The following is a 15,521-nucleotide window of genomic DNA, read 5'->3' on the forward strand; positions in this document are numbered from 1 at the left end:
GTTGGGATAGTTTGTAGGTACTGAAAGAGATGTACTTTGAGACGATATATGGTTATTCCCAAGTCTATCTCAGTTTACTGTTTCCTAATGGAGACTGAGGTTGCAGTGTCTCGGGGGACCAGATCTCCGACTATGAAATGGCGCGATCAAATATGTCGGTTGAAGTATTGAGCGACCTTTTGCTTATGGGAAGTGATGGTGAGAGAAAGTTGAATCGAGATTCCTCAATTCTATCTTTTGAGAATATTGATATTTTCCTTCGTTTGTATTTTATTTATTATATAACATATACAGAAAATCTAGTTTATATATAATTTAATTGTAATTTTGTGACCATTTGTGATATTCATGTAGAAGTCCAAATTATATGTCAACTCAGACTTTTTGGTTATTAAGATTTTAAGGGGCTTTTCTCAAGTCTTGGTTAGTCTTTCATACCTGCCATTTAGTTGTTGAGAAATTTATTGAGAAAATTAGTTCTACAAAATTATATATCATTATGTAGAGTAATAATTTTTTTTAAAAAAAGTACGCACAATTCTCTTGCATTAAAAAAAAAAATTCTACTCCATACGGATGTGATTCAAACTTATAATCTCCATAGTCATAGGTATACTTTCAACCACTAGGCTAAGAATTTCACCACAATTTAAAGTACTAATTTGAATTATATTAAACTAAATTAAGTAAATTATTATTTTTTTTAATATGTTTTAAGGATTATAGTTTATGAATTAAGGGTTTATAATATATTTTTTTAAGGTTTAAGATTTATAAATTGAAATCTTTAATTTATAAATTAAAATATAAAAATATACTTTATTTATATATAAAAAATAATGACTTATTGACGATTAATAAAGTATATTTTTATATTTTAATTTATAAATTAAAGATTTCAATTTATAAATCTTAAACCTTAAAAAAATATATTATAAACCCTTAATTCATAAACTATAATCCTTAAAATAGGTGTCCACTATGGTTAATTTGTTTTTTACAAAGTACCGTTACTTGGTGTGTTTTTCACCATTGGATGATGGAGCATAAAATTAATCCAATGGTGAAAATCACACCAAGTAATGGTACTTTGTAAAAAACAAAGTAACCATAGCGGACACCTTAAAAATATATATATATATATCTACTTCCAAAAGTAAATCTTACTTTGTTTTTTCCACCATTGGATGATGATGAACTTTGACAAAGTAAGCTCATCCAATGGTAGAAAAAACAAAGTACAACTTACTTTGTCAAAAACAAAGTAAGTATAGAAGGCATCTACCAACTAATAGTAATTCCTCTACGGGGTGTTTGTTATGAGGGATATTGGAGGTGGGATAGGGATAAAAAATACGAGATAAGTTATCCCGTGTTTGTTTAGGAGATAGAAGAGTGAGACAAATGAGGGATAAGCTTCTTATCTCTCAAATCCTATACCCAGGAGGGGGTGGTATAAGGAGGTGGGATAAGCTCCTGCGACTTTAATAGGATGGAAAAGTCCATCTTATCCCTCAAATTAATGTTATGTAGTTTAAGTAGGGTTAAAATAGTAAAATGTATTATTTTATCCGCATCCTTATCTCACATGTCAAACATTGAATAATAATTCTCGACTATTATATTTTTATCCTTATCTCAACCATTTATCATTATCCTTATCTCACAACCTTTATTCCTAGCTAATAATTATGTTATTTGAGATGAAATATTTTATTAATGAATAAAGTTTTATAATACAAAAAAAAAAAAAAATCTATTTTATAAAATTAGAACCTTTTATATTAATTAAGCTTACATATTACAAACTCAACTTTAACACTAATTGTAATCTCCATGCATATAAATTTTACTATCCCATCAAATAAAAACAGATTTAATTGAGTAATTAACAATTAAAAACAACCACATTGTAAAATTCAAAATTAATTAACATTTAATTAAAAAAAATAAAATAAAAATCAACTAACATGCGCCGGGAGCAAAACCAACTTTACCTCTACCAACATCATAAATAACCTCATAATTCTTCTGCTGTGTATTTCCAATAATACCCTTCTCCCTTCCGTCGTTATTTCCGGCGAACGCCAAACAAACCTGCTGAACGCCGTTCGAAATAAACACCCCTTGCACATCGACGGCCAACTTCGTCCCTCCATTAAAGGACAACAAAATCTTCGGCACATTGATCGTTTTGAATTTACTAAAATCATAACACGTATCAAGAATCGATAGGGCCTTTGTGAGCGGATACCTCGACATCGCCGCCCTGAATGTCGATCGGAGAGCGGAGTACGCCGATGGTGGAAGCCGCGTGATTACAGTGCCGGAGTCGATTATTGTGCCTGCCGTGGAAAAAACTGAAGGCGGAATTGAGAGCGTCTTTCCGCCGACGGTTATTCCGATCAGATCTAGATCGTAGAAGCTAGATGCGGAGGATTTTGTTGAAAGAGGAGTGAATTTAGCGGTTTTTGAGATTGAGGCGCCGAAGTTGAGGAATCCGGTGGAGGAAGAAGATGGGATGCAATAGGAAAAGAGTTTTTTGTACTTTGTTTCGGTTTGTGAGACGATGGAGAGTTTAGCTCGGCCGAGACCGATTAGGCCGGCGGCGTCGCCGAATAAACCGTCGTTGTCTTGGCCGCAGCCGAAGTAGAAATTTTCAAATGTATCAACTGATCCTAAGCTCAGTTTCTCTTTGGCTAAGAATCCGATGGAGTATGATCCGTCGCCGTATTCGATACCGTAGACACATGTTGACGATGTACATTTTGGAGAATTCCCTGCATTTATCATTAAAACCCAATAATTAGATAAATTAAAAAAAAATATAAAAATAATGAGATTCAAATTATTTAATATCTTTTGTAAAAAAAAAAAAAAAAAACTATTTATATCTTAATATATCATCTAATAAATTAAGAAAATAATTAAAAAAATAATGAGATTAAAAAATAATTAAAAAAATAATGAGATTCAAATTATTTATATGACTTAATATATCATTTGTTCTAAATTTGTCTAAAAATGCCCTAAATTGTCCGTTTAGAATTTTAAACTGCTGCAATGGCTTCTTCAACGTGCTTAAAATATTTCAATAATCCTCTGAACTTGCTTAAAATGTAATCTATTAATCACTCGATTATAAAGAAGTGAGCTCCATGTGGAAGATGTCTTCGATCAAAGTCGGATATGAGGTTCTAGTATCAATGTGTTTTAATTTAGGGATAAGGTACAAAAATAGGCTTATAGTTTTTGTGAGAGTACCAATTTAGGTTTCACGTACAAAATAGCACTAATAGGTTTCACATACAAAACAACATCAATATAGGTTTAACGTTTAAAAAATAGTATAAATTTAGGCCTCGGTAACCGAACGTGACACGTCATTCATATTACTCCGTTAAGTTCTGTAATTGTACGTGGAGGGAGAAATCAAAACTTAACGAAATAATATAAATGACGTGTCACATTTCGTTATCGAGACATTAATTGGTATTCTTTTTTAAACGTTGAGCCTACATTGGTGTTGTTTTGTACGTGGAGTATAAATTGATACTTCTTCAAAAACCATATGCATATTTTGGTACTTTATTCCTTTAATTTATTCTATGAATTATGTAATAATATTTTAATACGCGTGCAACATAAGTTATTTATTATTATTATTAACAAAATATATAGGGATAGTGGCTAATTTAATCTGAATGTTTCAAGCGAAGTGCAGATTTAGCCCTTAACATATGAAATGGTGCGAATTTTAATCCTAATATTTTCAAATAAGATCAATTTTAACCCCGTGTTATCGGAAATTTGAAAAGAATGGTTTAACTGTTATTTAGCTGTCACATCGAACATTCTAAACAAGTTTGCCGATAAATTAAAGCAGTTTCGTAAAAAAATTGTTGTTTTTTTTTTGTAGCTTAACTAATTAATAACACAGTAAATAGTTTAAACAGTTTGACAAAAAATAATGATTAATTTATATGTAGCATATTTATTTTATAGCATTTTAAGAGAATATTTGTACTTTTTTTAAGTAATACACTAAATATTTTAGACATAATTGATATTTGAAAGCACAAAAAAGGCAGTTAAACACCTGTCAAACCAGTTCTTTCTAATTTTTCGATAATGTATGACTAAAATTGATATTGTTTGGAAACATTAGGGTTAAATTTGTATCATTTCATATGTTAAGTATAAATCTGCAACTTCCCTTAAAATATTAGAGTTAAATTTGGTTACAATTAGGATTTAAAAGTTGTGTGCTAAAATATATCATAAACTATTTTAATATATATCGTTAGACTACATAAATATGAAAATTACGCTATCGTGAAAGAGTATAATCTATACATACCTGTAGCGGTAGTAACAGAAGAACAAAGACGAGAACTGCAAGAGACGTTAAAATACGATTTGGACCGGATTGGATTAAATTGATCTCGAGAAGTACATCGAGTCCAGGTTAGATCACTTCCAGTATCAAATATTAGAGGAAGTTTTTTCATAGGAGTTCCAAACCCAACTGTGACAACATAATTTCCTGTCCCAAGTGAAACACCGCTGGTTGCCGGAAGTTTAGTGGCATCGGTCTCTCTTACATCGCTCTGGTCGGAGCTCCATAAGATCTTTGAATTGATTGAATCAACTCTAGCTTGATCTTGAATTAGTGTCTCCAATAAATTGGGAGCCGCAACATTTTCACTTAGTTGTGAGCATGGTCCGTGCTTGTGTACTACCTTCATGGATGTCGCATTTTCTCCAACTAATACAAATTTATTAGATTATCAGTTTTTGACAAGATAAAATGATTTGTAGAAAAAACTCGTTTACTACACATGTTTCATATTATTATAATTTTTTTTTGTTGTGGTTATAGCATATTTAATTACGTGGCATATATAGATTACGTAACATGATAATCCATTTTCATACCTCTAAATTTTATCATCTACTTTTTCACAAAATAATAGATTTTATTCTTATTGTACAAAATAGTCTAATACTACACTCATAGTATAAATCCTAATTCAATTTAATGTTTGATAAAGAATTCTGTTGATATTTATTTTTGAAAATTAAGTCAAATTTCTATTATGAGATTAAAGGCGTGTTTGATTCTACTGTTGTTATTTATTGTTTATTATTATTGATAGCTATTTTTTTTTTATGATTCTACTAATATTTTTTTAAAGTAGCTATCAACCGTTGTTTCTCGTATCAAAATAAACGCTGTTAAAAAAAATACTAAGCACAATTAAACAACATTGCATCCTCTTTTACAATAAAAAAATAAAATTGATATTACCCAATAACTTTAAAAGAAAATTTGATAAAAATGAATAAAAACTCAAGATTTTGGTGTGAATATGCGATTAATTTAGCAAAAATATCTTTAATTTTATTCCAAAACATATCTCAATAATTCAGTATTCAATAAAATCTGAAATATTTAACACGTCTATCTTATTATCGTCTATCTTATTATCACAACAATCTAGATAGAAAAAAAGATCTGAACCCCCTGTCTCGTTCCATATTTCTTTTATAAAAAGTGGTCCTCACTTAATTAAAATAATATATTTTGTGGATCAAGAGAATCCACGAAAAAAATATGACATTATTTTGTGAGAATAATAGAGAAGAAAACAGTGAATTCGGAACATCGGATTTTTTTTTCCAATTTTTTTACTAAATTATCATTATTATATGATTTTCTTTACTAAATTATTATTATTAAATTAATTTATTGCAAGTCATGTTTGAGATTTTTCCCCCCACAAAGTCGACTTTAGCTAAAGGTAACATAGTGTTATATTTGTCTTGCAAAATAGTCCACAAGTTGAAAACATTTTTCCAAAATTAAAATAAAAAATGATTTCCTCAAAAAAATAAAATAAATAAAAAATGTTGACTCAAAACAAAATAAAATAATAGGTTTTAGAGTAGGATATTTATATAAATAAACAACTTGGAAGAAATTGTATATATTCACACTTATTAATTATTATTTTTGTCCCTACCAAAAAAAATTATTATTTTTGTTCTACTCAATATTTTAGTTTCTTATGGAGAATTAAACTGGTTAATAATTTAAATATTTGAAAAATTAAACTGTTAAATAGAACTAAAGTTAAGGACTAAACAGTGTATTATTAAAATATAAGGATTAAATAATATATCAAGTAAAAATGTAAGGATTATATTGTATTATTAAAATATAAAGACTACACAATATACTAAATAAAAATGTAAAGACTAGTAAATTATGTACTCTATAAAATATAGTTAATTTTACCTTTTGTAAGTAAATCCCAACAAAAAAAAAAATTAGAGACGGAATTCCTTAGAAAATGGTAAAAGCTAAGATATCTACCATAAAAGCTAAATCGAGTTATTTCTACCATCAACTCATATCTTGATTAGTATGATCGACCCATATCCTGATTAGTTATAACGAAACGTGAAGTATAATAAATTATTTAACTTATAAAACATAGTTCAATTTTGTCGTATCAGTAATCGAATTATTTTCTACGATCGACTCGTATCCCAATTAGTTATAACAAAATGTGAAGTATAATAAATTATTTATGCTACAAAATACAGTTCAATTTCACATTGTGTAAGTAAAATACGAACAAAAACTAGTGATGAAATTCCTTAGAAAACGGTAAAACCTAAGATATCCACCACAAAACCCAAACCTCGTTATTTTCTACAAACCGACTTGTATCCCGATTAGTTATAATAAAATATGAACTATAATAAATTATTTATCTTATAAAATACAGTTGAATTTTACATTCTGTAAGTAAATCCCAACAAAAAAAATTGACGTAATTCCTTAGAAAACGATAAAATTGAGCTAAGATATCCACCACAAAAGCTAAATCAAGTTATTTTCTACCATCGACTCATATCCCAATTAATTATAACGAAATGTGAACTATAATAAATTATTATCCTATAAAATATAGTTTTTGTAAGTAAATACCAACAAAAAAATTGACGTAATTCCTTCGAAAATGATAAAATTGAGCTAAGATATCTACCACGAAAGCTAAACCAAGTCATTTTCTACTATCGATTCGTAACCCGATAACGAAATGTGAAGTACAATATATAGATTAAAACCTGTGGTGGAGAGTTTGCAAGCATGAGAAGGAAGCAAATCATTGAGTTGAAGTTGAAGAAGATGTTCATTATTTTCAGCAATTTTTCTTCCTTCAAAAGCATGAACTCCTTCACATCTTAACAAAGAAAAAACAATACACAAATAAATAAAACAAGAGTTAAAAATAAAACTAGCCATATATATTTTATCTTAGAATATGTTCTTATTTTTCTTCTTAGTGTGTGATATTTATTAACTCAAAGTGGAATAGATACCATAGAAATATTGGGTTCACATGAAGCAAAGACTATGTAGTAAAACTATAGGGGAAATAATTGATGAAAATGATGGGCACTATTGCTAACTTTTGAAATTTCTTTTCCCATGTGGTACCCTATCTACTTTCCTAGATTGCTAATTGGACTATGTGGAAATTAAAGTAATTTATATTGCTTTTTTAAAGAAATTGTAAAAAGAAAAGGAAAATGAAAAGAAAAATATCACTTTTAAGTTTTAAGTAATGAGATTTCTTTTTTCTTTCATAAATGATTCAATTGAGGTATAACCATGATAATTTGAGAGTATTTAATTTGGAGTTAAAGTGTAAAAATACTTATAACGTTGATAGATAGGAGCAGTTTTACCCTTAACATGTAAAGACTCGGTCCAAAGAAGGTGGTACTGGGGTAGAGGGACTGAGTAAGGAGCGGCCTTAAGAGATGATGATGGAAGCAGGAATGAACTGAATCCCACTTCGGAAAGGAGAGAGAGTGACTGTGGCTTATTATTAGTAAGCTGGAAACTAATACATGAAGACGTGTTTTAAAGCCGTGGAGCCTAAGGTGTTAGATTTGGTTCAAAATGACAATATCTACAAGGTATTGGACTAGGGTGTTACATAACATCTAAAATATTCTAATTTTACCCTTAATGTTGGAAGTTAAGAGCAATTTTTTCCTTAACATTGATAAGTTGGGTTAATTTCATATATTATTAAAAAAACACAGATATTTTGAATTCGTATTCAACACAGTTGCATATTAGTTGATTCAAAAAAAAATTACATTTTTTTATAATTCATAATAGAATTAGAGATTAATATATTTTTAAACTTTACGAAATATTTGGATTTCTAATTTTGTTTGTTCAACTCGTACAGAACATAGTATAGTTTTTAATTTTTTTCATGTGTATAACTATGTTTATGACTTGTTAATTATACGTGATAAAATGACGCACATGTGCACTGGAGATGACAAGGTTCGTGACTGAGAAGACAGTTTGATGAATGATTTCTCAAATTGAACCAACATGTCAATGTTAGATGTAAAATTATTATAAACTACCAACATTAGGGGTAAAGTTGCACCATTTTAGACGTTGGAGGTAAAATTACTTCTAACTGTCAAACCTTAAGAGTATTTTACGTGTTGTAAATAAAGGTTTAACTCGCTTCAAAAGGTCTTTTCAGTAAAAGGGAGGATTGCCTCGTGGTGTAGAAAATCTTAAGGCGAAACTCATGAGGCAGGGTTTACGACTGCAACTTCATGCAATAAGATAGAAAAAGAGTCAAATAAGGGGTCATGAACTGGCGATTTCACTTTGATGTCTATATTAGCTGAGAAAGAGAGCGTGAAGACGGTGAATAAAGGATGTCTAGGGTTTAGTATTGAGATACCCTTAGTTTCACAGTCATGTTTATAAGATACTAAGAGCATTTTAGGGAGAAGTCGGTTTTTGTGCCCTAGCTGATGCCACAGACACGTGTATAGATGTAAAATGAGGTACATCCTCTAGTGTGACCACTGTGATTTGGTATCTACCAACTATATGATGTATATCTCAGGATGATAGCTCTAGTGAATTGATGAGTCTTCCCTATTGATCCACGTGTCTGAGACGGTTATCTTCCATCCTTGTCTTTGATATGGATGTATTGATTACTACACGTGGCAATGTTCCTTCATTGGCCTGTTATCATTTCACATATGTAAGGAGCAACATAGTTCACTTATTAAGCATTGTATGATATTTAAAACACAAAATATCAATCCCGAAATCCAAAATTTTATATACTAGGCTTGGTACCATGTTAATAAATATCCAACTCACTCTGAAAATACTTTAAAGCAGAGATGACCATACACAATAAAAAAACAAAGAAAATAAGAAAATAAAAAGTTAAATATGTGAGTAGTCATGCTATTAAAAATATTAATTTTATCTTTTAAATTATATCCTCCTCCTCTTCTTCCCTTACTTGCATCTATATTAATCCGTTCATTCTGAAATACATGTCATTTAACATAAGATTAATTAAAAAGTCATTAAATAAGACTTAAAAAGACAATACTAATCCATAATTTTCTCTTTAATAACTAATTTTCATACAATTTTCTCTCTTTTGTCATTAATTATAATACAATTAAAATAGATAAATTTATAAAATAGCACAATATTCTCTTATAAACTTTCCATATTCTTGGAAAATTGCGTCATTTAATGAAGGATTTTCAGCTAGGACAAAATTAAAAAAAAATGAGTTAAATTTAGTAAAAATGATTTATAATTCATTTTTTTTCTTCTTTAAACGACATATAATTTTTTAAAATGGATGTAGTATTTATAAACTCAAAGTGCAATACATACCATCCAAATTTTGGGAGGCTAAGAGTATTGTGGATAATTTCTAGTGAATAATTGATGAAAATGATATCCACTATGAATTTTCCTTTTCTAACATGTACTATACTTTCCTTGATTGCTAATTTGGTCATGGAAATAAAGTAATTTATATTCCTTTTTTAAAGAAAATGAAAAAGAAAAAGGAAAATCTCACTTCTATCTAGTGAGATTTCCTTTTCTTTCAAAATTTATATCCTTTCAAAATAAATGGTTAAGGTATAAAAATAGGGTAAATTACATCCATGGATACTGAATTTTACTCATTTTCACGGTATAACTATTAAACTTCAAAACGTAATATAAAAATCACTCAACATTATCGTCACTAAACTTCAATTAACGCCTCAAAATGACCGTTTATGATCTCAAAATAGAAAACATCAAGATTGATGATGGTCTATGCAACTTCAATTCTTCAGCCTTTTCATTTTGAGGTGATTTAGGTGTTGTTTGGTTAGGAGAGAGAATGTGAGTGTTTAGCAAGAGAAGGATCTAAAAATTGTGATTTTTAATAATAAAAAATGTGGTTTTATGGTAAATGTGATTCTAAGAAACTTTAATTCTTTGATGTTTTCATTTTGAGATCGTTAACGGTAATTTTGAGACGCTAATTGAAATTTAGTGGTGATAATATTAGAAAATGTAAATTGAGTGACTTTTATGTTACATTTTGAAATTTAGTAACAATACCTTGATTATGAATAAAGTTCAGTGGCCATGGGTGTTATTTATCCTTCAAAAATGTCCTTAATAACTTCTAGGGTAAATTTCAAATAAAATCCCTATGGTTTAACTAATTTTCAGATAAATGACTGTAGTTTACTTTTTGTCAAAACGAGGATTGAGGTTTCGCAATTGGATTAATGCTATTAAAACCATCTATAACGACCTGAAAATGAAAATTTTCAAGAATTAAAGTTGTTCAATGTCATATTTTGTATGGAACTACATTTTCGATTTTCGAAAATCATCTTTTTTAGAACTTTCTCTCTCTAAACATTAACTTTCTCTCTCTTTACCAAACATCATCTAAATAATCTCAAAATAAAAAAGTTGAAGAATTAAAGTTGTTTAGAATATTAGTAGTTCTTAAAATATGTCATTTTTGAAGTCGTCAATGGTGATTTTAATAGTATCAATCGAAAAAGTACTTATTTTGCTAAAGTTGAAAACCTCAATCCTCGTTTTGACAAAAAGTAAACCACAGTCCTTTATCTAAAAATTAGTGAAACCACAGTCCTTTGTCTAAAAATTAGTAAAAACGGGTAGGCTACCCGTTTTGCCTAGGTAGAAACGGGTAGGCTACCCGTTTTTACCTAGGTAAAACGGATAGTTCATACTACCGGTCCATGGACCGGACCGTATGGACTACCCGTTTAGAGTAAATTCAAGGAGAAAAAAAATTCGTTTTAAATTAAATTCGTTAAATTTCAGATTATTGGTAAATACGAAACTTAGATGTTTAAGTATTTTTTCTTATTTTGGAGGCATGATTTTTTTTTTCGTTTTGTTCTTCGAGATCGAAAGAATTTCACCTTTTTCGAATGAAAAATGAAAAGGTCAACAATGTCAAACAGGAGTGACCTGTAGCAAAACTAGTAGGGTACTTGTTTTTCAATATTAATTAATTATTATTTTCAATTATCCCATGGGAAAGCCGTGAATGGTTGCGCCGAACAGGATAAAGAAAGCCAGCTCAGGTCAATGGATTGAAGTCAACTTATTTAATAAACTAAAATTAAATTTCCACATCTCATAAAGTTTTTCTTTTCTTATTTATTTATTTATTTCTTTTGTTTTTATTGCTGTTTAATTTTTTTTTCTTAATGTATATTTATACATTAAATTTAGTAAGTTTTACTATTTGTACCCAAACTTTTAAAATAACTCATTATATTTTTGTAGTTTATTTTAAAAACTTATCACACACCTATAATTAGCTTTAAAAACCTATCATATAGTTATAATTGGCTCATTCAGACTTCATGCACACAAAATCGTTGATTTGTCATCTTTGAAAGATGAAGTGGTATGTGCTTGCTCTATAAAAAAAGAGAGCGTGAGTTCATTGTGTAAAGATGAGGTGGTATGTGCGTGCTCTATAAAAAAAAGCGTGAGTTCATTCTATATGCCACCTGATCTGGCAAATATGACAGATCAATGATTTTGTGTGTAGAAGGTCCGAATTAGCGAACTATAAGTATACGATAGGTTTCTAAAGCCAATAATATGTATGTGATAGGTTTTTAAAACTAACTATAAATGTGTGATATGTTATTTTAAAATGTTTTGGGAGCCAATAGACAAAACGTGCCAAGTTTAAGGGTGTAAATATGAATTAAGCCATTTTTCTTCCTTAAAAAGTTGTATTCGAAGAGCATTAAATATTATGAAGGCACGATATAAAATATTAGATAAATGTCTAAATACTCATTGTAAGATCAAAATAGAATAGTTTGTGCTGCATTTGCACAAACTATTAGCCGAACATGGCCAGTGTCTTAATAAGATTTCAAATGTTTATTTTGTCTTAATAAAATCACTTGTTTTTGTCACAATAAAATCACTTTAGGGTTAGGCTATGCTTACTTTATTTTTGACAAAATAAACTTATCCAATAGTAGAAAAAACAAAGTAAAACTTAATTTGTCAAAAACAAAGTAAGCATAGAAGACACGCAATCACTTTAAACCTTTTATGACCACTCTCTTATTGAAAATATTGACATGACATCTACTCACATGGCTCATTGTCACGTCATCACTATATTAGCGTCATGTCAACACCACATGGTATAATAATAAAAAATTTACTCACACGCTAATTGAAAACAAACGAGTAAACAAACAAGATATGTGGATTAATGAGCACGTCTTGATTGAAATATAACCGGATATTTGGACCATTGGGAGGGAGTGATAAGAATAGGATTCACTCTTCGAGCGAGTGTTAGCTTCAGAAATTAAAAGAGGAAGAGGAAGAAAATTTATTGTTATTGCTTAACTTTCAAAAAACACATAGTTAGATTATTTATAACCTTAAGACTCCGACTAAAAAAAGGAAGAAAACAAATAAATAGAATACTAACAACTTAAAACTTCGAGTCTAAATACGAACTGCTAATTCAGGAAAACACAACAACTCAACAGATATCCTATAACGTAATTGGCTTTCCATGTCGGAGCCTGTCTTACTCGATCGACTCGCCTGAGACCTCATATCCACAACAACTGGCGTATCACTCCCAATATCTGTAGAGGCTATCGTATCACTCCCTGGTGGTGGCTATCGTATCACTCCCTAGCATATCACCCTCCATCGTAGCAGTCTGGCGTATCGCCCGTACCAGTTGGTGTATCAGGGAGCGTAATTGTAAGTTGTCAATCTCTATAATTATGGGATGACGGGTTGCATGCCAAAACTCATTGGACCCATGAGAGAAACTGTCCCATTTTTATGGATTGCTATACGTCGCCCCTATTTTACTTACCGTCGCCTCCTATTTGACATTTTTGCCCTTTTCATTTTTCATTCAAAAAAGTGAAATTCTCTCAACCCCGAAGAACAAAACGAAGAAAAATCACGCCTCCAAAACAAGGAAAAATACTTGAACATCTAAGTTTCGTATTTACCAATAATCTGAAATTTAACGAATTTAACTTGAAATGAATTTTTTTTCGTTGAATTTGCTCTAAACGGGTAGCCCATACGGTCCGGTCCATGGACCGGTAGTATGAACTACCCGTTTCACCTAGGTAAAAACGGGTAGCCTACCCGTTTCTACTTAGGCAAAACGGGTAGGCTACCCGTTTTTACCTAGGAGAAACGGGTAGCCTACCCGTTTTTACCTAGGTAAAAACGGGTAGCCTGCCCATTTTCATTTAGGGAAAACGGGTTTATTTATTTATTTTTTTTAATTATAATAAATATTAAAAATTGATTGGACGCTTCAATACGTATTTTTTATTTTCAATTTATCTATACATTTTTTCTATCCAATCAATACATAATTTTTCAATAATTAAATTTACGTTCTAAAAGATAAATAAATATAAATTAACAAATAAAAATTAATTGCACGCGTTAATACGTATTTTTTTTATTTCCAATCAATAATTTATATATACGTTTTTTCTATCCAGTCAATACATAATTTACGTATAATTAAATTTACATTCTAAAAGGTAAATAAATATAATTTACCAAATAAAAATTGGACACTTCAATACGTATTTTTTATTTCCAATCAATAATTTATCTATACATTTTTTCTATCCAATCAATACATAATTTATCTATAATTAATATTTATTATAACTAAAAAAATAAATAAATAAACCCGTTTTTCCTAAAGGACAACGGGTTCAGGACCCGTTTTACCTAGGTAAAAACGGATAGCCTACCCATTTTACCTAGGCAAAACGGGTAGCCTACCCGTTTTTACCTAGGTAAAACGGGTAGTTCATACTACCGGTCCATGGACCAGACCGTATGGGCTACCCGTTTAGAGCAAATTCAACGAAAAAAAATTCGTTTCAAGTTAAATTCGTTAAATTTCAGATTATTGGTAAATACGAAACTTAGATGTTCAAGTATTTTTCCTTGTTTTGGAGGCATGATTTTTCTTCGTTTTGTTCTTCGGGGTTGAGAGAATTTCACTTTTTTGAATGAAAAATAAAAAGGGCAAAAATGTCAAACAGGAGGCGACGGTAAGTAAAATAGGGGCGACGTATAGCAAAACCCCATTTTTTTATAAGTTTTTTTTAAGAGGATAAGTTCGAACCAACAACTCTTACCTCTAATTTCAGAAGTGTACCAACTCAGTTATGCTTCTTTAGTAAAACTGCCCCTCTTTTAAAACAAATAAAATGATGATTTCAAGTAGGTGTGTCCAAAAAATAATCAATCCAATGGTTTTAACCCAATCCAATCTACTCCAACCTAAAAATATAGTTGGTTTACTAATTTATTTGTTCTATTGGATTGGTATAACCAAACCAATAGATTATTTCATATGGATTGGTTAATTTAACCAGTTATTAACCGGTTAATAACCAATCCAAACTAAGCCTTAAAGAAAATGGTGAGATTTTGATTGCTAGAGAAATGATTCAATAAATAGTTTGTGAAAAACGGAAAAACATAGAAAACTGAAAAAAAGAAGAAAACGTAAAAAGCAAAAAAAAAAGGGGAAAACGTAAATAATAAATGTAAATAAGAGCACTTAGTTACGAAAGATTTGTGTAATCTACAATGTCGGTCAACTATTTCGGTTTAAAATTTTAATCGTTACGTCCATAAAACTCATAGTTTTCCAAGAATTTGTTGTTTTCATCAAGTTTGACACAACAATTATCTTATTTTACATTCAAATTAAAATTGAACTTTCCATTTGAATTAACTAATTAATGTTCAATTTTGAAATACCTTTAAAATTTAGTATAAGAAAAAGAAAAAGAAAATACTCGGCAAATGTTAGAGTCGTCTAAATTTGAAAAGGAAGAAGATATTAGTTATAATTAAACTGAAATCAACCTCATTTTTTTATTATGGTCATTTATAGAAAATAAAATACTAGTGTAATTATATCAAACATGTAAAAGTAGTCCGTTCAAAAAAATATGTACAAGTAATTCGTTCAAAAAAACATGTACGAGTAGCAATTATATTACACTAGAGTTTAGAACACCATATATTTTCCGTTTTTTCCATTTTC

The 15,521-nt window shown here is 29.6% G+C and overlaps 1 protein-coding gene across 1 annotated transcript; it reads right to left on the reverse strand.

Annotated features, from left to right (window-relative positions):
• Positions 1 to 1,749: 1,749 nt before the first annotated feature.
• Positions 1,750 to 7,386, reverse strand: LOC136202973 (aspartyl protease family protein At5g10770-like). Its single transcript, XM_065993999.1, has 3 exons — positions 7,141 to 7,386; positions 4,361 to 4,768; positions 1,750 to 2,780 (listed from the first exon to the last, which is right to left on the reverse strand). The coding sequence occupies exons 1-3, from the start codon at positions 7,316 to 7,318 to the stop codon at positions 1,966 to 1,968; spliced, it is 1,401 nt and encodes a 466-aa protein (XP_065850071.1). The 5' UTR covers positions 7,319 to 7,386; the 3' UTR covers positions 1,750 to 1,965.
• Between the last annotated feature and the right edge of the window lie 8,135 nt (positions 7,387 to 15,521).

This window comes from Euphorbia lathyris, chromosome 8 (assembly GCF_963576675.1).
Source record: "Euphorbia lathyris chromosome 8, ddEupLath1.1, whole genome shotgun sequence".
Lineage (NCBI taxonomy): Eukaryota > Viridiplantae > Streptophyta > Magnoliopsida > Malpighiales > Euphorbiaceae > Euphorbia > Euphorbia lathyris.